Source organism: Meriones unguiculatus, chromosome 8, assembly GCF_030254825.1.
Source record: "Meriones unguiculatus strain TT.TT164.6M chromosome 8, Bangor_MerUng_6.1, whole genome shotgun sequence".
Classification (NCBI taxonomy): Eukaryota; Metazoa; Chordata; class Mammalia; order Rodentia; family Muridae; genus Meriones; species Meriones unguiculatus.
The window spans coordinates 122,558,977-122,585,219 of record NC_083356.1 but is presented as its reverse complement, the minus strand read 5'-3'; the positions used below and the strand labels follow the sequence as shown (position 1 = coordinate 122,585,219).

Below are 26,243 nucleotides of genomic sequence, written 5' to 3'. Positions count from 1 at the left end.
CTGACCTGTGAAATAAGACGTAAGGGCTGGCCGTGCACGCATCTGGGGAAGCAGTGGCCCAACCAGACGGAATAGAACCTTAGTAGGTTCTGAGCCTCGGTCTGGAAGGTGGACAGAGAGCCAGGCCTCCAGCGTAAGCGAGGCGGGCAGGACCAGAGCCCCCACCGAACTAGGAGCGTGATTTGGTGAAGTTAAGACTTTTTGATGGTGTAGGAAAACAGCAAGAAGGCTGAAATGGCTAAAAATCTGCACGGAGACCAGAGAGTCGGCTCAGAAGTCAGGCACCCTCCGAGCCGCCGGCCTCAAACCGACCTAACGACGAAAAAGGGCAGGGGAAAGAGGGCGCACTACCTGTTGGAAGCTTGGGCCTCGGCGCCCGCCGTAGAGGCGGTGACGAAGCCGGCACGTTGCCTTGGTGCCCGCAAGACGCCGCAGGGCCGCCACAGCGTGCAGCGTCGGCGGGGTACCTCGGCCGCCATGTCTGTGCTGGACGTGTTGTGGGAGGACCGCGACGTGCGCTTCGACGTGTCGTCGCAGTGAGTCTCCGCGACGCGCCGGGACCCCGCGGCCGTCCCCTGCGGCCCTCGGCCCTGCCCCCGCCGGCGGCCCCTCCGGCGTGTGCGCCCGTCAAGGGTGCAGCCCCCCGCGGCCCGCGGCGGAGCGCACGTCGGGCGGGGGTTCCGTGAAGCAGGGTTCTAGAACCAAAATCCGGAATAGCCTTGCGTAGTGCGGGCCTCCGCACGCTTAGCGTGTGTGGGAAGTGAGGGGGAGAATTCTCCGAGACTCTCGACCGTGCCAAGCTTGGGTCGGGGCCAAGCTTTCATTTTGCTCTTCATCCAGATCTTTTAGAGCTTGCTTTGGTTTGTGGGCAATGCGCTTTAAAAGAGAACGTGGCTAAAAACCTCCCTGCCCAGAAATCGGGGAGCGGGGCGCTGAGATAGTTAGGTGTTTGAAAACACGAAAGCTGAAGTTCTTGGATCAGTGCAGCCACACGGAGCCTCAGCTGCTTCCCAATGGTGCTTTTAGCACTAACAGTGCCTCCTGACATGGAAAAGTGAAATATGCGTACATTTCTCAGTCTTTGTGGTAACTGGATGCCCAATACGGTATTAGTTTCTTTAGCTCGCGAAGGGTGCTTTCTGAGTACTCCGTGCGGGAGTGGGGTTAGAAGTTAGCGTCCGTTCTCCCCTTTGTGCAGGCCCCAGGGATGAAATACGGGCCGTCAGACGTGGTGGCAGCTATGTTTTCTTGCTGAGCTGCTGCTCATGACCCCTCTGAGGATACCTCTCATCCGACCCTTTTCAAAATCGTTCCTTTCATAGCCGCCTGCTGTCCTTCCTCTGCCGGTTGTCTGTAGTCCACAGAGTAAGGCCAGTACCCATCCTCGAGAGTCTCAGATTGTTTGATAACTCCCGGGTTACCCAACTATACTTCTCACTATTCAGTGCCCTCCCCCACCCCCACCCAACACAGCGCTTACCCTTCTTGTTCCTGTTTTTCAATCAGTCACACTCTCTTTTTGTTTGTTTGTTTGTTTGTTTGTTTTTCCTTTTAGCTATCCAAGACTCTATTTCTGGTTCTAGCTGACTCCCAAGCGTCCCTGGTCAGTTCAGGCCTCACTGACACTCAGTGCTATAGCCTTTACCCTGTTGGCTGCCCTATGCCCTGGTCTCTCTTCCCTAGGTAGATTGGTAGCAGACAGAGCTGAAGTTATAAACCCTGAAATTTTATGTTTAATTTAGACAGATGAAAACAAGACCGGGAGAAGTGCTTATTGATTGTTTAGATTCAATTGAAGACACAAAGGGAAATAATGGGGATAGAGGTGAGTAGATTTGAGTTTTATACTCTGATTTAATGTATCAATGTTGATTCACATTAGCTAGTGAAAAAGCATCATGTGTAAATGTAACTGTGAGAAGGGAAAAGTTAACGTTTTTTTTAAGTTTATTTTTTTCACAAATAAAAGAAAGGGTAGGTATTAAACCTACAAACAGAAACACAGGTTTCCTCTCAGCTTTAGCCGGTCAGAAGTGGATCTTGACCTGTGACACAAGATTTGCTAGTAATGGTTAAAACTCCAGGCGCCTGTTTGCAAGAGTCATAAAGTAGTTCCTACCCTTGGATATGCTTCCCGCTAAAAGAACACAGAGTAGTGAACATTATTCATAGCTGTGGCATCTGCAGCCATACTTCACCTTAATCCAGAAGTGCTGCACAGTCCCCTCAGGCTGACCCTAGAGGGGGACATGTGGAAGGGGAAAACTTAGTGTACACAGAGCAGTCTATTTGACAGTCGTGAACCAGTCCTGTCACCGAGACACAGCTGTGGCGCCAGCGGTCAGTGAGTAACCAACAGGGCCTGAAAGCGTCAGTACTGTTCTCGAGGGGAGCTTGGGGTATCCTAAAAGTGTCTTTGGAGAAGCAGGCAGCTAGAAAGGAAGAATAGAAACCTCTTTGTAAAAGAGGAATCCAGGACGAGCAACCCCCCTCAGATAAGGAGATCCGTGTCCTGGGGAGGGAACAGTAACCTTAGGGCAGAACAGGCTTACTGCAGGTTTTGGGTGGCTGCTTGCTCTCCAGGACTTTCTTCTGAATTGTCCTAGTAAGGCCCCGTTTTTTGTGTGAGAAAACTCTCTTTACCACTAGGCACAAGCAGAACCTGTCAGTGTGTCGGGCATATCCTTAGAGGCAAGCTTATATTTCTCAACAATCTCGCTGTCAGTCAGGCAAAGGGAAGGGTGAATGTGGACACTTAACAGCAAACAAAAAGTCTGAGTTCGTACTTTGTAGGACTGAGTTGTCATAAAGGCTAAATCTTAAGCTAGTTACCTCAAGGAAGCCAAGAGAAACTTCGGTTGTTTATATACCGATTGACAGGAAGGCTTTTGTGACAGTGTGTTCTTCATAACAAATAGAGACCGTGGATAAGAAAACAGTTTTCACTGACTGCAGAGCCCTAGATCAATACCTGGAGCATGGAGACCACCTAGTTAGCTGTAATTGACAGCTTGGCACAGCCCGGAGCTGTGAAAGGAGCCTGAAAGGAGAAGCCACAGCTGGGGGATCACCTAGACCGGCCTGCAGGCATGTCTGTGGGGGTCTGTCTGTTAGCTGATGTGGGAGGGCCCAGCCCACTGTGGGCAGCACTATGCCTAGGTAGGAGGTCCTGGGCTGCATAGGAAAGCTAGCTAACTGTGAGCCTGTGACTTAGGAAGCCAGTGTTGCTCCATGGTTTGTGCTTCATGTTCCTGCCTTGAGTTCCTTCCCTGACTTCCCTCAATGATGGATTTCGACCTGGAAATAAGACCAAAAATACCCCTTTTCCCCACATTGCTTTCCATAAGAGTGTTTTATCACAGCACCAGAAGTCAGCAATAGCAGAGGGCAGGGAGGCTTTCAGGGGTTAGGAGGGAGACCATTGGTAGAGTGCTTGCCTAGCATACACCAAGCCCTTGGTCCAGTCCTCAGCACTACATAAATCCTCAGCACATGCCTGTAACCCCAGCACTCAGGAAGCGTTGATAGGAAGATCAAAAGCTTGAAGCCATCCAGGGTTTTTCTGTTGGTCAAAATAAGGGCCTGGGGAAGACTGGCTACAAATAACTGCCTCACAGTAGCTGCCTCCTACTCGGAGCTCAGGAAGCTTTGTTTAAATGAAGGTTTACAGGAACGTACAGAGTGCCTGGTTTGTCTGGGGAATCCTGCCTTCCAGTCCTCCACATCTGCTTCGTTTGAGCAGTTTCCAAATGACCAACTTGAGGCCATGTCGTGTTCAGGGCCCCTGCTTTAAAGGTGTGAGTACCCAGATGATTAGCACATTTAATCCACTTCTGAGTACTCCGCCAGGGGAATGTCGGATTACGCTGTTCACTGAAGCTGGGGACAGCGGAATGGGGACAAGGAGATTGCATATTTGGGAGATTAGAGGAAGCAAGGACAAAGAGAAAAGTTCAGGCCTGGAAGAATGGACATGGAGCTGCGGGAGGCATCCTGCAGAAGAGAACAGCACAAGAACGCTGTGACTTGTAGGAGATAAACAATGAGCAGAAAAATAGTGAACACAGTTGGCTGAAGGCTTTGTAAGGCAAACCCTTCTCCATAATTTTTCTGAATATGCCAGTCAAAAAGCATTAAAGACAAGGTGTTACCTAAGTGAAATGATATAAGGAAATCAGTGTACCTTTAATTTTTAAATAATAAAAATCAGTTTGTAAGGCATTATAATATTAAGCCAGGCTTGGAACTATGCGCCTCTAGTCCCAGCTCACCTGGGCAGCTGAGACAGGAGCATCAGTGTAACTGTAAGTTTGAGACCAGCCTGTGTGATAAAGTGATGCTCTCTAAACAAGGGTGGCATGAGCAACCTAGTATAGTCAAAGCCTTTCAATCTAAAAGAGCTGGGTGGAAAGAGGAAAGAGGATGGGCGGGAGGCGGGCTGGGTAGATGCTGTGCTTCTCTGTTAGAGTACCTCTCTATCCAGTGTCCTGTCATCAGTGCCCCTCACCTTCAAAGAAAAAGGGAAAACATAACCACCCTTAACATTTTATTAAAACATTTTAATTAAGACATTTCCCCTTCCCTATCCTTCAACCCTCCCAATGTTCCCTTATTGCTCTTAACAGTTCTTTTAGTGTTTTCTTATTTACCAACTGCAACTTTTTATATTTGTATATGTAATCTTACTTAATAGTACAAATTGAAAGTAGACACTTAACATTTTTTGCATGGTAGGTAACTGACAGGAAACTGAACTTTTCTAATATTGCATAACGATAAACCAAACTTTAGCATGTCTCCCCACTCTTATGTTTTTGTTTTTTTGAGACAGGGTCTCTTTATATAACCCTAGGTGCCCTAGACCTCTCTATGTAGATCAGTCTGATTCAAACTCACAGAGCTCTACCTGCCTCCCTAATGCTGGAATTAAAGGCATAGGCCACCAGTAGTGGCACATAGTCAGCACTTGGGAGGCAGAGGCAGGTGGATCTCTGAGTTCGAGTCCATCCTGGTCAACAGAGCAAGTTGCAGGACAGCCAGGAATGTTACACAGAGAAACCCTACCTTGAAAAGCCATTAAAAAAAAAAAAAAAGAAGAAGAAGAAAGAAAGAAAGAAAAGAAAAGAAAAAGAAGGCAAATTCTTCTTAGCTTTTTGATTGCTTCCCCCTGGCAGGACTGCCTTACCAGGCCACAGCTGAAGAGCATATTCTCAGTCCTGATATAACTTGATGAGCTGGGGTGAATGGGAAAGGGAGCTCCCCTTTTTTGTGAAAGAGGGAAGGGGGGGGAAGGGAGGGAAAGAGGGTGTGACTGGGAGGTTAGAAGGGATGGGGCTACAACCAGGATGTAAAGTGAATAAAAAATAAATTAATTGTTTTTTTAAAAAAGCATGGGTTAGGGGCTGGAGAGATGGCTCAGTGGTTAAGAGCACTGTCTGCTCTTCCAAAGGACCTGGGTTCAATTCCCAGCACCCACATGGCAGCTCATAACTGTCTGTAACCCCAATTCCAAGGGATCTGACACCATCACACTAATGCACATAAAATAAAATTAAAAAAAAAAAAAGCATGGGTTACCATACCAAGTCATCTCTCTCCTTTTGAGACAGGATCTCACTTAGCCATGTCTGGTGTCCTGGAACTCATAAAGATGGACCTGCCTCTGCCTCCACCCCTGGCCTCCTGAGTGCTGGATTAAACCAAAAGCGTGCACCACCATACCTCGCTCTTCTTAAAATTGTTTTGTCCCTCTCAATTTTAAGCTTAAACTCCAATTCAGTTCTGTTGCTGCTAGGTTTAACTCTGGATTTCTTGGTCTGTCATTAAAGAGCTTCTTTGTCTGTAGCCAGCCTTTCTTGCCTGTGCCTCTAGCAGAACTGGGTATATAAGTATATGGTTCAATTAAATGAGAGCTGTTAGGCTGGAGAGATGGCCCAGCAGTTAAGATTGCATAATCCTATGCAATTCTAAGGACCAGAGTGGTCCTGTGCACATCACAACAGCAGCACTGAGTGGGGCTGGGGTGCCTGCTGCCCCAGAGGAATACTGTACAAAGTACAGAGGAGGCCACCTGATACTCTGTCTTGTTTTCCGCACTTTGCACATCCACGAACACACGTGCGTGCGCACACACACACACACACACACACACACAATGAGAACTGCTAAGAGACTCACACCACAGGGTGTGTCAGTTACTCTTCTCATTTTTGTGGCAAAGCACCTGATACCCCCCCCCCAAAAAAAAAAGAAAAAATAAGGAAGAGTTTATTTCGTCCCGCAGTTCTAGGGCAGAGTCCCTCATAGCAGGGAAGTCAAAGCAGCAGGAGCTACCTTGCCTCGCCCATGCTCTCAGGCTGGCCTCAAACTTGTCTGGCCTTGAACATCTGGTCCTCCTGACTGCACACCTGAGCACTGGGACCACAGGCATGCAGCATATGCAGTGCTGGGCACTGAACCGTGCTTTGCTGTGGCTACGGAATCACAGCTTCCATTCCGACCTTATTCTGAGCAGTGAAAGGCCTTAAGCTAATCTGTTCTTCCTTGCTTTGCTTCTAGGTAGACTTTTAGTCACAAATTTAAGAATCATCTGGCATTCCTTGGCATTACCCAGAGTCAATCTTTGTAAGTATCTTTCTTAGATAAAATGCTAAGGGGGGAATTCTTTTTCAGGAAAGTTGGATGGTGGATTTTGTATTAAAGCAAACAAAAGATCTTAAGTGCTGGGGATAAAGCTTGGTGGAGGGCCTCTTACCCAACATGCTTACAGCCGTATGTTCAGTTGCCTGTGGCGTGAAAAACAGGAACAGTTTTCTTTTAAGCATGTGGAAATACAGAATTACTGTTTAAGAAACTCTTGAGAAACCAAACGCTAGTCACAGACTGTATCGTGATACAAAAGGAATGATCTGATCTGATTTCTCAGTCTGTCCATTTTGGGTCTTGAGCATGTGTGGATTAATGCTTTTACATAGGTTTTTGTCTTTTAAGTTTTTTATTATTGTTGTGTGCGTGCAGGATGTATGTGTGGGGTTGCATGTGCCAAGGGACAGCTGTGTGGTATCACTTCTCTCCATTTGGGTCTCCCGGCTGGTGCACAGGGCGCCCCGCCTATCCCAGCTTCTCTGGTCCTGGTCTCTGTTATTCATAGTCTTTAAAAACATGCTGTTATTCCTATCACTTTTTTTTAAGTATGGCAAATCTAGACAGACTCTCTCTCTTTTGACATGACAGTGGAAAGAGTTTTATTTATTTTTTTGTTAGTAAATGGTGGTGTCTGGATTTTAGACATCTTCTTTTCCCATGTTAGGAATATTTTTGGTCAAAGAAGTACAACTGACCCTCAGGTTCTTGTAATCATTCATTCATTCCTTTCTTTTTTTCTTGAGACGGAGTCACATGTATGCCAGGCTAGCTTCTAACTTGCTGTATCATTGAAAATGACTAGAATTTCTGATCTTCCTGCCTCCACCTTCTGAGTGCTGGAATTGCAAGTCTGTACACTCAGCCCTCAGGTGCTGAGGGTCAAGCCTGGGGCTCCATGTATGCTAAGCAAGCGTTCTACCCACAGAGCTAACTCCTAGCCTCAACCTGTGCTTATTTCATAGAAATTTAAAAAGTTGTTTTTCTGCTCATGCTTTAATTTGTAAAACATGAAAGTTTGGGGGTTTTAAATTTTTTTTACAATATTATATTTCTTAGTTTATGATATCATACTCCTTACAGCCTTTGTCTTTTTTTTTTTAACTTTAGCTATTGGTTACAACTGCATTTTGAATATTACAACAAGAACTGCCAACTCCGTAAGTCTGAAAATTCCTAGTGAAGTAGATGAATGGTAAAGAAACATTAGATATCTAAAGTCAAGGCTTGCTTCCACCTTAAATGGGAACTTGCTCTTTCTTAACTCTGAACTTTGTAACAAATTTGTCTTTACAGAAACTACGAGGCCAAACGGAAGCCCTTTATATATTGACAAAATGCAACACAACCCGATTTGAGTTTATATTCACAAATCTGGTTCCCGGGAGCCCCAGACTTTTTACTTCTGTGATTGCAGTACACAGGTACAGTAGCATCTCACAGACTTCTGAGTGTATCAGCTTCCTCTGATGTAATGGTGTAAAGGATAAAATTTTACAGATGGATGATAGTATCTTCTAGTTGCAGATATCACAAAGGTATTTAGACTGATACACTTCATTATCATATAATAAGCACCCTGAAAGAATTTATAAAGCATGTAAGGTGCTGGGCGTGGTGGTGCACACTTGTAACCCCACCACCCTGGAGCACAAAGCAACAGGGGCATTTATGGGGTCTGGGCCAGCCTGGGCTACATATCATCACCCTCTGTAAATGTAAGACTACTGGGGCTGGAGAGATAGCTCAGTGGTTAAGAGCATTGGCTGCTCTAGAGGACCCAAGTTCATTTCCTAGCACATACATGACAGCTCACAACTGTCTGTAACTCTAGTTCCAGGGGATCCGACACCCTTACACAGAAAATACAAGCAGGCAATGCACATAAAATTAATTAATTAATTAATTTTAAATTAAATTAATTTAAAAAATGTAAGACTACTGAAAATATTCTACTAAATTAGCTACCATATTCAAGTAATGAGTTTAAAAGAATTTTATAGCAGAAATAGACATTCTATGTTTTCCCTAAATATTTTCTTTACAGTAATTCAGGTCATTACTCAGATGATCAGTAATGCTTCTCTAAGCATCTGTGTATAGTGTTTGTCTCAGTATATATTTGGGGGCTTGAGGTGCAGCTTGGTGGCTGAGCCCTTGCTTAGGATGCTCAAGGCTTAGACTCCTTCCCCATCACTAAAGCAGCAACATGTAGTTTGTAGTTTTCATGGTCATACACCTAAACCCTAGCTCCTTATTTGGCTTAAGAAGTGCTATGACCAAGACTAGAACACATAGTAAGTTCAAGGCCAATATCTAAACTTTTAAAAATGCAATAAGGGTGGACAGTGGTGGCACATGCCTTTAATCGCAGCACTTGGGAGGCAGAGGCAGGCAGGCAGAAGTTTGAGGCCAGCTGGTTGCTGTTGTTACACAGAGAAAACCCTGTCTCAAAAAAACTAAAAAAAATTAAATATTACTACTAATAATAGTAAAATAAAATGAAAATCTTGAAATAATTTATGGGACAGGGTTTCTCTGTGTAGCCCTGTCTCTCCTGGACTCACTTTGTAGACCAGGCTGGCCTCAAACTCACAGAGATCCATCTTTCTTTGCCTCCCAACTGCTGGGATTAAAGGTATGTGCCACCATGCCAGCTCTGGTTATGACTTGATGATAATGAACTAAAGAAAATGAAGATTTATAGACAAATCCTACTGTTTCACAACTTAGCAGAAATTGTTCAAATCCTACTGCTTCATAACTTAACAGAAATTGCTTAACAGAAATCCTAACTAAAGGAAAATCCAATTTTGTTTTTTCTACCTCTCCCTCTCAGCTCTTGTAAAAGTCACTTTTATTCTCCTGGTTCAGTTGTTCTCTGGGAGGCTTATTGCCTCTGTCTGCTAACCTAGGCCTGGTCCTGGAAGCCTCTAGCCTTCATACAATCTAATCTAACCTAACCCTAGAATGCTTTCAGCCTCTGAGACTTACTGCTTAATAAGCCCACCCTCTCTTGTTCTTTCTGAGCTCTGGGCTGGCTGGTTCAACTCAGCTGTTCTCGCTTAGACGCCTCTCCCAGCTGACTTATTCAGTCTGGCTTCTCTCCAGGCCTCTGAATTGCTCTGCTTGGCCTCAAACTAACTCCAGCAATCTCCTATAATCTTCTGGCTCCTCATTCTCAGGCTCATTCTGTCTTCACCCAAGTTTTCTCTGCAACCTGTCTCTCTATTACTGTCCCAGTAAAGCTGCCTTCTCTTTGTATTGCTCCTTAAGTAGCTTCCCTTTCCTCTTTGTTCTCCTGAGAGTTGGTCATATCCTATTCTGTCAACTTTTCCTCTGGTTTGTCACCTTTTCTGCCACTCAATCAGACATCACTTTCCAAGATGGGTGCTTCCTTCTACAAACTAACTTTACCTTCATTGTTTGGAATTGAAGGCGTGTACCACCTTAGACCTAAGCTTTTCTTTACCTGAAACTTGTTCTATACCAAGCTGGTCTTGAACTCAGATCTGCTTGCCTCCTGGATTAAAGGCATGCTTGTATTCCAGTGAGATCGCACAGATTTAGGTCTTGGATATGATCTCTTGCCAGAACAGCCATGTTCTGAATTAAAATTCCTCTACAACCCTAGATTCCTAGATCCCTAGATCCTCTTTAGCATTGACATAGAGTTTTCTATACATTGGTAGATACAAGCATAATATTTTTAGGTCACAGTGAAAATAGAAATTGGACCTTTGTGTCAAAAGAACACTGATAACTTTGCATAAATTAAGAAATGAAGGAATGAGTACTGTAGTAAATGTGGCCACAGTACGCCGCTGACAGAAAACTGGAGTCACCAATCATTACTGAAAAATTTTTGTTTTGGTCTTTGGGGTTTGGCTTTGTTTGCCTTTGCTTTTTAAAACTATCTCACTCTATAGCCCAGGCTGGCCCAGAACTCAGTATGTTGTCCGGGATGGCCTCAAACTGTCAACAGTTCTCCTGCCTCAGCCTCCCAAGAGATAAGATTACAGTCATGTGCTACCACAACTAGTGTTATGCCAGGTTCACGGGACCCTCAGAGACCACCAGGAGACAACTCCTGGAGGCAATTGCAAGAGAGCTTTATTACAAGAGCGATCGAACTCAGGACCCAAGTCTCACTGGCGCAGCAGTAGAGAAGTGGAACCCCGAGCTCTGAGTGAACAGGATTTTTAAAGGGAAAGTCTGTGAGCAGGGGGTTTCCATGGCAGCAAGCAGGGGGGCACAAGCCTTGGCGTTACAGAATTGGGTGAAGTTTAGCAGGGCGGGGTGACCTTTTCTGAGGCACATAATCACAATGGCTAAGGCATATAATCACAATAGCTATTTTTCTAAACCATATCTGAAACATTGGGGAGAATTTTCCCACCTGATTTTTAACCGATTCCCATTGATTATTGCCAGGGAGTTTGTCTCTATTTTCTATGAAGCATTTATTCTATTATATTTCCTGCAGGCTGTTGCTAGGAGAGTTAACTTTGTTTTCTGCCAGGTGTACACTCTGTGATATTTCCTGGTACCTGAATTCAGTTCCCAGTCAAAATCTTTATTTCAAAATGGAGTTATATTCTGGCTAAATTGAACTCTTCACTAGCTGAAGAGTGTTTAAGTTTACCAGAACCGTAACAGCCATGTATTTGAGTAGATGAGTGAACTCCTCTAAGGGCACCATATTTTCCATTTGGATCCATTTGTCTTTCGTTTATTCTTTCTTGTAGAGCATATGAAACTTCTAAAATGTACCGTGATTTTAAGTTGAGAAGTGCAGTCATTCAGAACAAGCAGCTGCGGTTATTACCACAGGAACATGTCTATGATAAGATCAACGGTGTGTGGAATTTATCCAGCGACCAGGTATTGTATAAAATGGTCTTTTAAGACTGTTTAGACAATCATTTACCCACTCATCATCGGGGTTGTGTGATCGTTATAATTAGCATTAGTGATCTGAGTAAGTTAGCAGTTCACCTTTAAATATGAAGTAATATCCTAATTTTCATGGTGTTATGCTCTTTTTCATCAACTTCTGTTCTGTATAGAACCAAGAACCACAGTGGGCCTTGGAGATGGTCTAGTTCAGTCTGCTTTTTCCATAGGTGAGAAACAGAACCACATTTGAGTGCTGGGTTTATAGAACCCGCTTAGGTGGCTCACAGTCACACGTGACTCTAGCTCTGAGGGGACCCAGTGCCTCTGGCCCCCGTGGGCACTAACACTCACATGTACATATCCACACAGGGACACACATATACATAACTAAAAACATGTGTGGTATAGTGGTGTACTCCTTTAATGCCAGGCAGGCAGATTTCGTGTGTTAAAGCCAACCTGGTCTTCACAGGAAGTTCCAGGCCTGCCAGAGCTACTAGAAAATGATACCCTGTCTCAACATAAGCAAATAAAATAAATATTTTTAAATGTTTAATGTTATTAAACATTTTATAACATTTTATAAACATTTAATAACATAATGTTATTAAACAGTTTTAATGTTATTATTGGTGGTGTTTTTTATATTTTTATGTGTAAAGATCTTTTGTCTGTGTGGAGACCTGTTCACCACGTGTGCCTGGTGCCCATGGAGGCCAGAAGAGGTCATTGGATGCCCTGGGACTGAGTTACAGATGGTTGGGAGCTGCCGTGCGGGTGCTGGGAACTGAACCTGGGTCCTCTGAAAGAGCAACTAGTGCTCTTAACCACTGAGCCCTCTCGCTAGCCCCAGGGTTTTGTTGTTGTGTATGTTTCTTTTTTCTGAGAAAAGGTCTCACTGTGTAGTCCAGGCTGGCTCTAAATTCATTATCTTCCTGCCTTAGCCTCCCAGGTCCTGGCATAACATCGATGAAACACCACATCTGGCTGTGGCTCTGACCCGGCCGGCATGAATGAGCCATCAAACATCTCTGATACATTGATATGTCAAGTCTTGATTGACATCACTCCTTTGTACAAGCAGATCTCATTTTGACTAATAATTTTAGAAAGATCTAGTACTTGTAAGATGCTGTGTGCCAGGCTCTATACGAAAGTCTTTTGGGGGGGGAATTAATTAAAATCCCTGTAGAAGAATTTTCATTCAGAACATGACTGCTCTGGCAAGAGAGTGAATCCAAAGACTTTCTAGGTCTATGTTATCCGGCTGGATTATACAAACATAAGGGTGAGCTTATTAAGCAGTAAGTCTCAGAGGTCTTTAATCCAGGAGTCAGAGGCAAGCAGATCTCTGAGTTCAAGGCCAGCCTGGTATCAGGTAAAGAAAAGTATCTGTATCAGGTAAAGAAAAGCTTAGGTCCAGGTGTGGTGGTAAATGCCTTTAATCCCAAACAATGAAAGTAAAGTTATAAGGAAGCACCCATGGTGGAAAGTGATGTCTAATTGAGTGGCAGAAACAGTGATGAATTCAGGAAAGATTTAACAGAATAGTATACTCCCAACTCTTTCAAGAAGAGAAAGGAAAGGGAAGCTACTTAATAGACAATGCAGAAAGAGAGCAGGCAGTTTTACCTGGAGAGTTTTACAGTGAGAAGCTGAAAGAAGCCAGATTGAATAAGGCAGCTGAGGGAGGAGTCTGAGCCAGAACAGCTCAGTTGAACCAGCCAGTGCAGAGCTCAGACAGAGCAAGAAAGGGTGAACTTATTAAGCAGTAAGTCTCAGAGGCAGAAAACATTCTAGGTCTAGGTTAGATTGAATGGAGGCTAGAAGGTCCCAGGACTAGGCCTAGGTTAGCAGACGAAGGCAGTAATCCTCAGAGACAAGTGAAACAGGCAAATAAAAGCTTCTTTTACAAATCCCCATTTTACATTTGAACAAGACATACCAAGAAAAATTTCGTGGGTCAGTGAAGTGGCTCAGTGGGTGGAGATGCTTGCATGCAGCCCTGACAGCCTGAGTTGGATTCCTAGATCCCATAAGGTGGCCAGAGAGAATGCACTCCATTCAAAAGCACCTGCATGCTTGTACACACATGCGCATACCTGCACACGCATACACAAAATACATTTTTAACTTTGTCCTCCGACAAGTATACTGACTTTAATGTTTAACTGAGCTTAGGCCCTGCTGCTCACTGGTTTCAGGTCCTGGTGTTCAGTCATCTGACTGCTAGCTTGTAAAGTGACTATTGCTCCATAGTATTAAATTCTTATATTAATCTACTGTTGTGATGACGAGACTTATTCGAGGTCTTAGAAAACAAAGACTGGGGATACAAACAGGCAATCACTGATTTACCTCTCTTTCTTCTGCAGGGAAATTTAGGAACTTTTTTTATTACCAATGTGAGAATTGTGTGGCATGCAAATATGAATGACAGTTTTAATGTCAGCATACCATATCTGCAAATTGTAAGTACATGCATTTTGGTGATCTTCTTTAAATGTAAGATAAATGATACAGTTAGTAACTGGATGTTTGGAGTTATCTGAGGTCTGGCTTTTTTCCTTTTTATATGCTGTTAACTAAAAGCACACTCCTAGGACCAGTGAGATTGCTCAGCAGGTTAAGGTACTTGCCCCGAAACCTGAGTTCAAGCCCTATGACTCACATGGTGGAAGGAGAGAGGGTTGTTCTCTCACTACTGTACTCATATATACTTTGGCACACATATGTGCCCCTCTTCAAATAAATAAAGTATAAATGTAATCTTTTAAACTTAAAAATAAATAAATGAAAGTATAGTTTCAAATGTTGATTTTATTATTTTAGCAGGAGAAGACTTAATGTATTTATAAGTCAGGCATAATGGTGAATACTTTTAATCCCAACACTAGAGCAATAAAGGCAGGAGGGTTTCTATAAGTTCTAGCCTACAGTACATAGCGAGTTCTAGTCCAGCCAACTATGGCTACATAGCAAGACTATATCTAAAAATAAATAAATGAATAAATAAATAGATAAAAAAATAAAAATTATGTATTCATAGCAGTTTTGAACTTGCATTTTCCCCTCTTTTGTGGCACTAGAAATTGACCTAGAGTCAAGTACATGCTAGGCAAGGATTCTGCTGCCGACTGCATCCTGTCCTTCAACTTGCTATTAAGAGAGAAATGTGCACCACAGGATATGATGGGTGCTTCCCTCCTCCCCTGCCCCCCCATCCCAATTCCGTGCTGGTAGAGATGAATCTCTATAAGTTCGAAGCCATAGCAAGTTCCAGACCAGCCAAGGTGACATAGTAAGACCATGTTTCAAAAATAGAAACAAAAAGAAAAAAATTTTAAGTATCTGAAGGACTGGGGTTATAACTAGTTAGTAGAATGCCTTGCTAATATGTTCAAAGCTATGGGTTCAGTCCCGTACACTGAAAGAAAAAAGCGGTTAAGCATGCTTGCTGTTCCTTCAGAGGATCCCAGTTTAATCCTTAGCCCCTGATATCAGCCTCCTTCAGCTGCAGGGAATCTGACACCCTCCAAAGCAGGGGTTCTCACCTTCCTAATGCTGTGACCCTTTAATACAGTTCCTCATGTCGTAGTGACCCCCAGCCATAAAATTATTTTTGTTGCTACTTCATAACTTTAATTTTGCTACCGTTATTAATCGTAATATATATCCGTTTTCTGATGGTCTTAGTCAACACCTGTGAAAAGACAACCTTTCCCAAGGGATCGTGACCTAAAGGTTGAGAACCACTGTCCCAAAGCCACATGTGTGACATACACACTTGATCATAAACATAAATAAACACTGGGGAAAAGAAGCAAGCCAGTAAGCAGCAGTCCTCCTGCCCTCTATTTCAGTTCTTGTCTTGAGCTCCTGCCCAGATTATTCTTCATGATGGATTATGATTAGGACATGTACCCTGGAATAAACCCTTTCCTCCCAAGGTTGCATTTGGTCATGGTGTTTTCTCACAGCAATAGAAACCCTAAGACAGTGTCACTCTGTGCTCAGTGATCAACAGTCAAGACAATTACGAACCAGCACACAGCCCTGCTGTTGAGTTTTCATTCTGGCAGAGGAAGCAACACATTAAATTAATAATAATAGGGAGGAAATATGATCGTATGTTTTGTTCATGGTGCTGGAGATCGAACTCCGACCTTGTCTAAATTAGGTAAGTACTCCACTGCCGAGCTCGCTCTCCAGGCAGAAACAGGTTGTCATCAAGGCTGGGAAGCTGTGATGTCTGTCTGCACAGGTATATGACAAGCTGGTGTTTGTGTTGTTCATTACTTGGTTTTGTTTAGTTTAGTTTGAGATGCTTTTGAGACAGGTCTCTATTGTCCAGACCAATATGGGACTCACCGTGTAACCCAGGCTGGGCCTCAAACTCATAGCAATCCTCCTGCTTCATCCTCCCAAGTGTTGGGGTTGCAGTGCCATGCCACATGCACAATGTTTTCTGCTGCTCTGTGCTTATGTGTATGGCTGTTGCTCACCTAACCTGACCCCTGTTATGCTGAATAATTCCCGAGTAGTAAACAGCCTTGTGCTTTCTGTTCTCCAAATAGAAGATTTTTTTGTTGTTGTTGTTATTGAAGAATAGAGTTGCCAAATGTGGCTTCTGGAATGAATTCAGCCTGACCCAAACAGCTTGCAATGTGATACATCACGGCTTGTCACTGTGGTAGTCATACTCCAACTTCAGCTCGAGCCTCAGCCACTGCCCTGACTCTACACCACAGGCCCAAGCGGTGTGTGTGTGTGTGTGTCCGTGTATGCCTGTTTGTCTGTGTCTGTATGTGTCCTGTCTTATCAGCTTGTGGCACCTAGTCAGGTAGATAGGTAGGGACTGCCGTTTGTCTTCGCTTTCTATGGCTGTGATAAAACCCACCATGACCACAAGTAACTTGGGGAGAAAAGGCTTTATTTCATCACAGTTTATCATCAAAGGCATTTAGGACAGGAACCTGGAGGCGAGAACAGAAGCAGAAGCCATGAAGAAGTGCCGTTTACTGGCTTGCTCTAAAGAAAACAGACTGTTAAGCTTTAAACACTTAATGGCTTTTCTAGCCCAAAGTCCAAACATTCCTCCCAAAAACGCTTGGTCAGATCTGTCACAGCAGTACCTCATGAGCTGCTACAAATCCCTCTCTTAGTTAGGGTTTCTGTCACTGTGATAAACATCCTGAGCAAAATCAGGGGATTTTGTTGAGGGAGGAAAGGTTTGTTAGAGCTGATAGTTCTACAGCACACTCCATCACTGAGGGAAGTGAGGACAGGGACGCAGGGAGGAACCCGGAGGCAGGAGCTGATGCAGAGGCCATGAAGGGGTGCTGCTTACTGTTGCTCCCTAATGGCTTGCTCAGCCTGCTTTCTTCTAGAAGCCCAGCCCACCATCCCAGGGTAGCACCACCCACAGGGAACAGGGCCCTCCCAAATCAGTCATGAATTAAGGAAATGCCACACAGGCTTGCCTACAGGCCAGTTTGGTGGGGGCACTTGTCAGTTGAGGTGCTCTCTTCCCAGATGACCCTAATGTATCAGTTTGACAAAAACCTAACCAGGGCAGGATGTGAAAAACAGAATGATACAGATAACTTCAGTCTTGCTCTAGGAGTCAGGGCAGACACCAGGGCCTCAGAGCTGGAAGATCATCAGCCTTTGGTAAAATACTCGGAAAACCTGTTGACTGTAGAGTTGGGACTATCTGAATCAGATGGCTCTTCCTCATCAGAAATGTCGTTTGTGTGTATGGATTTGCCACCTGTCTTCAGTATGAGTCTTGGGTAAAAGAGGGGTTTCTGCTTCTTAGCCTATGAAGAGTAGTTCTGCAAAAGTGGGCATGGTGGCTCACACCTATGGTCCAAACACTCAAGAGGCTAAAGCAAGAAGATTGCCCAGAGTTAAAGGCCAGCCTGGGCTGCATAGTTAGTTCCAGGCCAGCCTGAGGTACAGTATGAGACCCTGCTTCAAAAGCCAGTACTATAGCACAATACATAATTAAAACATGTATTAAAGAGTTACTACTATCAGATAATAAAAATTTTAATTTTTTTTCTTTTCCATTTTATAAAGCGTTCAATAAAGATCAGAGATTCAAAATTTGGTTTGGCTCTTGTCATAGAAAGCTCTCAGCAGGTAAGTTTTTTTTCCATTTATTTAAATATTTATTTAATCACTTTACAGCTTGATCGTAGCCCTCTCCCTCCTCTCCTCCCAGTCCCACCGTCACTCCCCTCTTCCCTTTTTGTCAGAGAAGGGGAGGCCCCTATTGGTACCAACCACCCTGGCACATCAAGTCCACGTTTCTTCTCCCACTGAGGCCTGACAAGGCAACTCAGCTAAAGAAAAGGGATCCAAAGGCAGGCAACAGAGTCAGAGATAGCCCCTGTTCCCACTGTTAGGGGACTCACGATGACCAAGCTGCACATCTGCCACATATGTGTGGGGTCCTAGGCCCAGCCCATGTGTGCTCTCTGGTTGGTGGCTCAGTCTCTGTGAGCCCCCATGGGCCCTGATTAGTTTACTCTGTAGGTCTTCTTGTGTTTCCTTGACCCTTCTGGCTCCCTCAGTCCTTCTCCCACTCTTCCACAAAACTCTCAGAGCTCCGCCTATTGTTTGGCTGTGAAGTCTCTGCATCTGTTTCCATCAGCTGCTGGATGAAGCCCCTCAGAAGACAGTTATGCTAGGCTCCTGTCTGCAAGCACAGCAGAGTATCATTAGTAGTGTCAGGGGTTGACTCTCCCCCATGGGATGGGTCTCATGTTGGGCCAGTCATTGGTTGGCCATATCCTTAAATCTCTGTTCCATCTTTACCCCTACACTTCTTGTAGGCAGGGCAAATTTTGGGTTGAAGGTTTTATGGATGGGTTGGTGTTCCCCTCCCTCCACTGGGAGTGGCCCCCTAGCTACAAGAGGTGGCAACTTAAGGCTTCATATCCCCTGCTGCTAGCAGTCTCAGCTAGGGTCACCTCCAAAGACTCCCAGGAGGCTCACCTATCTCAGAAATGACCCCCACCAATTCCCGTTCTCTCTCCTGGTCCTCCCCTCCCCCACCCCAGGTAAGATATTTTAACATTTTTATTAAACTGATAGGTGTTTATCTATGTGACTACGTTTTTAGTTGTTGTTCTATAGTAGCCAGTTTACTTGTAAGAATACCAGCTATAATGATCTATGAAGTGTTGAAGTCTTATAGTAACTGTCTCCATAGGAAGAATTCTACCTATGTGTGTTTGTGACCACAAACCCAGGAGCCTCTTGTCCCAGCTTCCAAAGTGCTAGGATTATAGGTGTGAGCCACCATATCACACTGCCGGCTTGCTGATTAGATGAATGTATCCATTGTTATCATTATGATTTACAGTAATTATGAGGGAAATCACTGAACTAGGTCAACACATTTCATACATTACCTCAGTGTAATAACTATGAAATGATAGCTGTTTTTTCCATTCTCTGCACACACAACAGTCCAGGATACTGAGGCCTGGAGGAGTTAGGAACCTTCCCTGGAGTCTCGAAGCAGCTAGGGATGTAATTTTCATTCTGGTTTGTCTGATTCACACTTGCTTTGAGAAACAGGGATATGTCAAGAAGCATATATACTCTGAGATTTTATATTCTCACAGACTGAACAGTATCTAATTATAAATTGCTGCATATTCATTATTGTGTTTTTTGCAGAAGTAAATTTTAAACATTTAAATACTTATGGTCTTGAATTCCATGTAGACCAGGCTGGTCTTGAGCTTTTGGTTCTCCTGCCTCTGCCTTCTGAGTGCTGAGGTAACAGACATGGACAAACATGCCCCCAAATACAATTCTTGAAGTGAGTTATCAGAGGCACTGCTCTAGTTACAGCGTAGTCAACAACTGCTCTTCCTTCAAAAGAAGGGGACAGTTATAAAATCACTTCTAAACATAAAGATGAATGTCACCTCTCTCTTTCCCATTTACTAACTACCCACTCTATGTCCCAGGAACTGTACCAACAGGATGTGCTTTACTTTATCCTGTTTAATACAATCATTGAATAACCATTTCATGTTTGTTTTTAAATGAGACTTAGAAAGAGTAAGGAAAGAATATTGTCCAATACCAGCTGTTGATTCAGAATTGAACCCAAACGTATATATGTTCTTTCCTCTTTTTTGTTTGTTTGTTTATGACAGGGTGTCTCTGTGCATCCCTGGCTATCCTACTCCCTCTATAGACCAGGCTGACCTCGAACTCAGAGATCTGAGTGCTAAGATTAAAGTTGTGTGCCACCACTACCTGGCGCTCTACTTCTTAAAACTATGCTACTATTTTTTGTTTTGTTTCAAAAACAAAAACAAAAAACCCACTTCTTTCTTCCAGCCTGTAGTCAGTATAGTCAAGATGCTTTCCAAACCCTTCAAAGAGATGGCTTCAAACATACCTTTTTTGTTGTTATTTTATTCAAGATAGGGTTTCTCTATATAGCCTTGGATGTCCTGAACTCACTTTGTAGACCAGGCTGGCCTCAAACTCACAGAGATCTGCCTGCCTCTGCCTCCCAAATGCTGGGATTACAGGTGTGTGCCAACACGCCTGGCAAACAGACCAATTTTTAATGGATAATTTATTCTTTCTCAAGACCTAGTCCAAAAGAACTTAGTTCCTCTGTCTGTCACACTCTAGTGTGCATACTTTTTCATCTGGGAAGATAAGCTTGTGTTTAAAAATGAAGTGTGTGCAGTCTGGACATACTTCAGGATATGAGGGAGGCAGGGTTTGGGTAGAGAAGCTGGAGAGATGAGTTGCTCTTCCATGACCCCCTGGAGGCTCACTGTACTCTTTTGTTCTTGTGTTTGAAATTTTCAGAGCAGAGAGTTTAATTTCTTTGGAGTGGCTTAGGTGTGATACTCCAAGCAAGGGCTTAGACTGAGTCTGTCCCATCCTGTAGGTATTGCTCCTCAGGCTTGGGTTTTGTTTTTTCATTATTTTCTCTTACAGAGTGGAGGATACGTTCTTGGCTTTAAAATAGACCCCGTGGAAAAACTACAGGAATCAGTTAAGGAGATCAACTCACTTCACAAAGTGTATTCTGCCAATCCAATATTTGGAGTGAACTATGAAATGGAAGAAAAGGTAATTTGTTCAATAGTGGTGATATAGAGTTTGCTGAATTACTTTCACACTACCTGCGAAATTCAAAAGTAAGTTCACTGTGTATAAACTTTAAACATATGTAGACCTTAGTCACGTGAGCTAGCCATCAGGCTAGCCATCTCTCATTGGTGACTCTTACTGTCTTGTAACTGGTTGCTTCATCTCTCATTCCTCGGTGCCCAGCCTTGGTAAACAGCCTGGTCAGATAAGCTCCTGTGTACATGGCTCCTCTGATGTAGACAGAATTGAGTCTGTCATTTTATCAACTTTAGTTTTAGGCCATCACCTCCCTGTTAGTGTGGACAAACCTTAAAGGCTTCATGAACATCATCCTATCCCTCTTGTCCACAGTGCAGCAAACCCTGAGTCTGCTCCATCAATATGGCCCATCTCAGTCCTGTTAATTAGTGCCTCCAGCTTGATAGTTTGGAGACATTTTATAGGTTTCTGTTTGTTCTTTCATTTGTTTGCGGCCATTTTCTTGGTTTTGAGTTAGAGTTGGGTTTGTTTGTTTGGGTTTTTTGTTTGTTTCTGTGTGTGTATGTTATTTGTTTTTGTTTTTGCTTTGCCAGTCTGGTCTTCAAGCTCCTACCTACCTTAGACTCAGCATCTATAGTGCTAGGATCTCAGACCCAACTAGTTTTTATTTTTTATTTTATTTTTTTTTTTTTGAGTGTCATATCTTCATCAGCTGTTCTGGTGGTAGTCTCAATCCCTACTCCTACTCCCCAGGTACATCAGCTTTCTTTTGGTCTGCAACCCTCATCATCTGATCTGTTACTAGCATCCTCACTGTCTGTGCAGGTACCACTGCCCCAGGCTCTACCTCTGATGCTCCCCTATTTCAGTCCCATCACTGACCACTCTATCACAGGTTCCCTTGCTCTCTGCTCCCTTGCTAGGGCCCCAATACATACCCTAATGTCTGTGTCCTAGCCATCCGTTTTCATCAGTATTCTTGCTGGCACGCAAACTGCTGAACTGTGTCACTATGTCTTCCATCTTCTCTGCTCTCAGACTACAGTGGATAGCCCAAGAGAACCAGGAAGCAGGCTAGGCACCGGGAAATTCATGTCCTCTGACTTCAAAGAGGCATTTTACTCTCCCTTCTCTGCATATTCCTCAGCAATACCACTAGCTGCTCCAGCATCATCTTTAGTTTTTATTCATTTTGTGTATGTGTGCCATAGCACACATGTGGAGGTAACATGGCAACTTTCAAGAATCCGTTCTGTCCTATCAGGAGGGTCCAGGGACAGCCCATCATGCTGAGACACTGCTCCCTCTCTAGCCCTCCAGCTTCTTTAACTTAGATATTTGTGGATGCCTTGTATTGTACATCTACTGTTCTGATCCAAGCACTCTTGAATATTGTCACATAGATAAATATCTCAAATAGTAGAGATACAAATTTTTATTATTTGGAAAAACGCATTATTTGTATATGTGCATGTATGTATAGGTGTGTGGAAGTCAAAGAACAACTTTTAGGGGAGTTGGTTCTCCCACAAAAGGACTGGAGATTTAGGATCAAACTTAGGTCATCAGGCTTTGCAACAAGCCATAGAGCAAGAGTGCTGGCCTGAAATTGAATTGCTTTTAATTTTTTAAAAGTATTTTATTACATGCAGGGTGCATATCTTTCATCCCAGCCTTCAGGAGGCTGAGACAGGTGGGTCTGTGTGTCCCAGGACAGCCTAGTTTACACAAGTCCCAGGGCAGCCTATTTACGTAGTGCAACCTTGTCTCCAAGTAAATTATTGATTACTTATGTGTGGGCATGTGCTTGTGTCTGCAGGTACCCTCAGAGCCCAGAAGATAGCATTGGGTGCCCTGGAGCTGGAGTTCTAAGTAGTTGTGAGCCAAGTGATGTGAGAACTAAACTCATGCTTCTAAAACAGCAGCTGTTCTTAACCAGCTCTCCAGCCCTAAAACTGAATTTCTTACTTCACATTTTATCTTCAGAATTTCATTACCCAAGTCAGTAGATCTACTAGACCTCAGGCAGAGATTGCTAAGAGCAGCCTGTGTCTTTCTCAGATGCAGTGTTCTGCTGACTGAGGATTTCTTAATTGTCTCTAGCAATGCCAAAGGTAGCTGTGCTCAAAATATTGGGGTTTTTCTTCCAGTCATCCCTGCGCCAATCCCTTCCTTTCCATTCAGACTGCAGTTGCTGCTGCTGCTGCTGCTACTTGAGGAATGATGTAAAGTCAGCAAAGTCTTTGGAACCTGACTTTCATTCCCAGACTCACTGGGCACCTTCAACTTCACGGTTCTCCTTATTAAATGCAGATAGCCTCCTCACCTCTACACGTCCATGACCTCACCCCTACATGTATATGCCCTCACCTCTATACGTACAACTCTACATGTATATGACCTCACAGCTATGTGTACATAAATGCAGGGTGCACAGTAGACACGTGGTGGCATTGTTCCTTTTCCTGTCCTGTCTGGCTTTCATTTCTTCTCTCCTTTCCTTTAACCGCAGCTCCTCCCTAACTAGCCCTGGTCAGCCACTCACTCACTTCTCAGCTGCCTTTCACGTTCTTCAGGGTGGCCTTCTCTGACTAGCCCCTTTCTATCGGAAAGAACAGCAGTTGAGTCAAGAGTTTTTTCTTCTAAGACCATGTCTAAGTACATTAAATAGATACACATTTCCTGTTTGGATTGTTTTGACTTCAAATTTAAAGCCTTTTACAACTCAAGCTGGTTTTAATATGAGTATATAAATTATAGAATGGTTTGAGTGGTTTGCATTGTGTTACCCTTACAAGTATTTGTAGTTCTCACAGTACATTTTTCTAAAGCAACTTGTTTAATATTGATTCTGACATCTTAATTTCTAGCCACAGCCACTTGAAGCTCTGACTGTTGAACAAATTCAAGATGACGTGGAAATAGATTCTGATGATCACACAGATGCTTTTGTGGTGAGTACAAAAAAGAGCTGTTAGGTTTCTTGTGATGTGTATCTGAGTCATGTTTAATTAGTAATGGTATAACTGTATAAAATGTTGTAAAACCTGATACTTTTGACATGAGTTGAGGGATTTTTTTTTTTAAGTGAGAGAATTTCTTTTGTGAGAATACTTTTAAATTCCCAACCTTGGAAAGAGTTTGAGAACAGTTATTTAGAGGATTTGATTTGTGGCATGTTAACTAGCATACTTAAAGTCTTTACTGAATTCATCTTTATGAAATGATTTTTTTCTTTAATTTACATTATCTTAGAACTATGTGTATTTGAACAGTATACTGTTCTGTTTCCAAATAGGTATAATTTAATTAGCCAGCATATTAATAATGTTGGGCTGGGTGTAGGAGAACAGCCTTTAATGCCAGCACTAAGGAGGTGGAGGCAGGAGGATCTCTATGTTCAAAGCCAGCCAAATCAACAGAGCGAGTTCCAGGACAGCCAGGCAGACAGGGTTACATAGTGAGACCCTGTTTCAAAAAAATAAGTAATATGGTGCTCTCTAATCTTTCCATATCCTATGGTCTTATGAATCTGACCATTACACACGCAATCCATCCAGTAACAGATAGTTTCTAATAAAGTCATGAAATTGGCAGAAAATAGTTAATCATGAACTACTCCAACTGAGTACTGACACCCTGAAGTGATATCTACTTTGGGTCGGTATGTTTCTGGTTGTTTTGTTGACCCTTTGTGTTTGTTGTGGTTTGTTTTGCACTTACTTGTTTTGTTGGGGTTGGGGAAGACCTGTGGTGGTCCTTGGACAACTTTCAGGAGTTAGGGCTCTCCTTCCATCACGTGATCCCAGGGACCAAATGCCTGTGTCCACCAGATCTTGTTTTAGTTTTTAAATTTTATTACTTTTTAAATTATGTTTTTGTGTATGTTTGTGTGTCATTATGTGCACATAAATACAAGTGCTCTTGGAGACCAACAGCCTCAGATCCCCTGGAGCTAGAGTTACAGGTGGTTGTGAGCTGCCTGATATGGGTTTGAGAAGTAAACTCAAGACTTCTGGAAGAGCAATACTTGCTCTTAGCTCACTAAGCCTTCTCTCCAGCCCCTGGTCTTAAACTCTTGACCCTCCTGCCTCCAAATTCATGTGCTGGGATTGTGGCCACTATGCCAGCCTTCCTTCCTGTTCTGCCATCGTCTTCTAAAGCAGCAGAGAAGTCATGTTACAGATCCAAAAACTTTCAGTTTCCTTTCAGGCTAATGATGCTGCACATCAGGTAGAAAGCCCGTTTGCTTAGAGAGTGGTTCTCAGCTCATGGGTCGTGCCCCCACAGGAGTTGTATATCAGAGATCCTGCGTATCAGATATTTACATTACAATTCATAACAGTAGCAAGATTACAGTTATGAAGTAGCAATGAAATAATGTCATGGTCTGGGTCACCACAACATGTTTTGTTTTGAAACAGCATCTTAGAGTGTAGCCCTACCTGAGGAACTCACTGTGTAAACTAATCTGACCTCACACCTGCCTCTGACTCCCAAGTTCTGGGCTTAAGGGCCCGTGCTATCACAAGAATGTGTTGATGGCAGCATTATAGAGAAACTATTAACTGCACAGTAACCATATATGAAAAGTATATAGCTACTAAATCTTTCTGAAAATTACTTGTTCCTTAGGCCCCTGATTTGTTTTGTATGAAACATGTAAAATACTTTTTTTTTTCTTATAGGCTTATTTTGCTGATGGAAATAAGGTAAGGACATTTACCTATAGTTGATTTTTTTTTTTTAAGTTTCAATATTACAGCATTTAGCATTCACTAACTTAGTGAAACATTTTTTGTTTTTTTCCTCTTTCTTGTTTACCTTCTATTCCCATCTCACCGTGTTCTTACCTACCCCAAAGCAACAAGATCGTGAACCTGTGTTTTCAGAAGAACTGGGGCTTGCAATAGAGAAATTGAAGGATGGATTCACACTACAGGGACTTTGGGAAGTGATGAGTTGATCTTGGGTTGAGCTGGATTTCTATTTAATGATATCTCAAGATTAAAAGATACCACTGCCTGCTATAGGCATGAAATAGTTTTTATATTTATTGCTTTTATATTTTATGTTTTAAGGAAAGCTTTTACTAATTAAGGAAAAGCTCCTTAATTTTAGAAAACTCCCAGCTTTCTAAAACTTATATTTGAAATTGTAACTGAAATGTACCTGGTTTATAAATGTTTATATTGTACCTAATACCTGTAAAATATTGATTCTCAGATATTAAGTGACTGTATCATGTTGGATTTAATAAAGATTTTTATGTAGCACCACCTAATGTTTTGAAAGTATTATTTAAAAAAATAAGATCAGTCTTAAAAAAATAATCAAATACTTATAAACTACAAACCTGGCTAAAATATATTATCACAGGACACTAAATATAAAACTATAATTCAAATCATAGTTCTATTTGTTTGTTTACTTGTTTGTTTTGAGACAGTGTCTTCCTATGCAGTCTGGTTATCCTGGAATTCACTATGTAAACCAGGCTAGCCTTGAACTCAAAGATATGCCTGCTTCTGATGAGGCTTCCTAAATTACAGTTCTTAAACATATCATTTTTAGGGGTT

At 43.0% G+C, this 26,243-nt stretch overlaps 1 protein-coding gene across 6 annotated transcripts in view; it reads left to right on the top strand.

The window, feature by feature from the left end:
- Positions 1-336: 336 nt before the first annotated feature.
- Positions 337-26,243, top strand: part of Bbs5 (Bardet-Biedl syndrome 5) — a 42,336-nt gene continuing 16,429 nt past the window's right edge. Inside the window, exons 1-12 of one of the 6 annotated variants that reach the window (XM_021635596.2) lie at positions 381-536; positions 1,743-1,825; positions 6,559-6,624; positions 7,753-7,802; positions 7,939-8,066; positions 11,391-11,526; positions 13,917-14,012; positions 17,626-17,688; positions 20,530-20,664; positions 23,535-23,618; positions 25,353-25,376; positions 25,529-25,943. In XM_021635596.2, coding sequence (XP_021491271.1) covers positions 478-536; positions 1,743-1,825; positions 6,559-6,624; positions 7,753-7,802; positions 7,939-8,066; positions 11,391-11,526; positions 13,917-14,012; positions 17,626-17,688; positions 20,530-20,664; positions 23,535-23,618; positions 25,353-25,376; positions 25,529-25,630 — 1,026 coding nt within the window. In that variant the 5' untranslated portion in view covers positions 381-477 and the 3' untranslated portion in view covers positions 25,631-25,943. Of the gene's footprint in view, positions 537-576; positions 1,107-1,198; positions 1,366-1,742; positions 1,826-6,558; positions 6,625-7,752; positions 7,803-7,938; positions 8,067-11,390; positions 11,527-13,916; positions 14,013-17,625; positions 17,689-20,529; positions 20,665-23,534; positions 23,619-25,352; positions 25,377-25,528; positions 25,944-26,243 lie in introns of those variants that run through there. The other 5 variants (XM_021635593.2, XM_021635591.2, XM_060390494.1 and 2 more) reach the window with 5 other exon arrangements.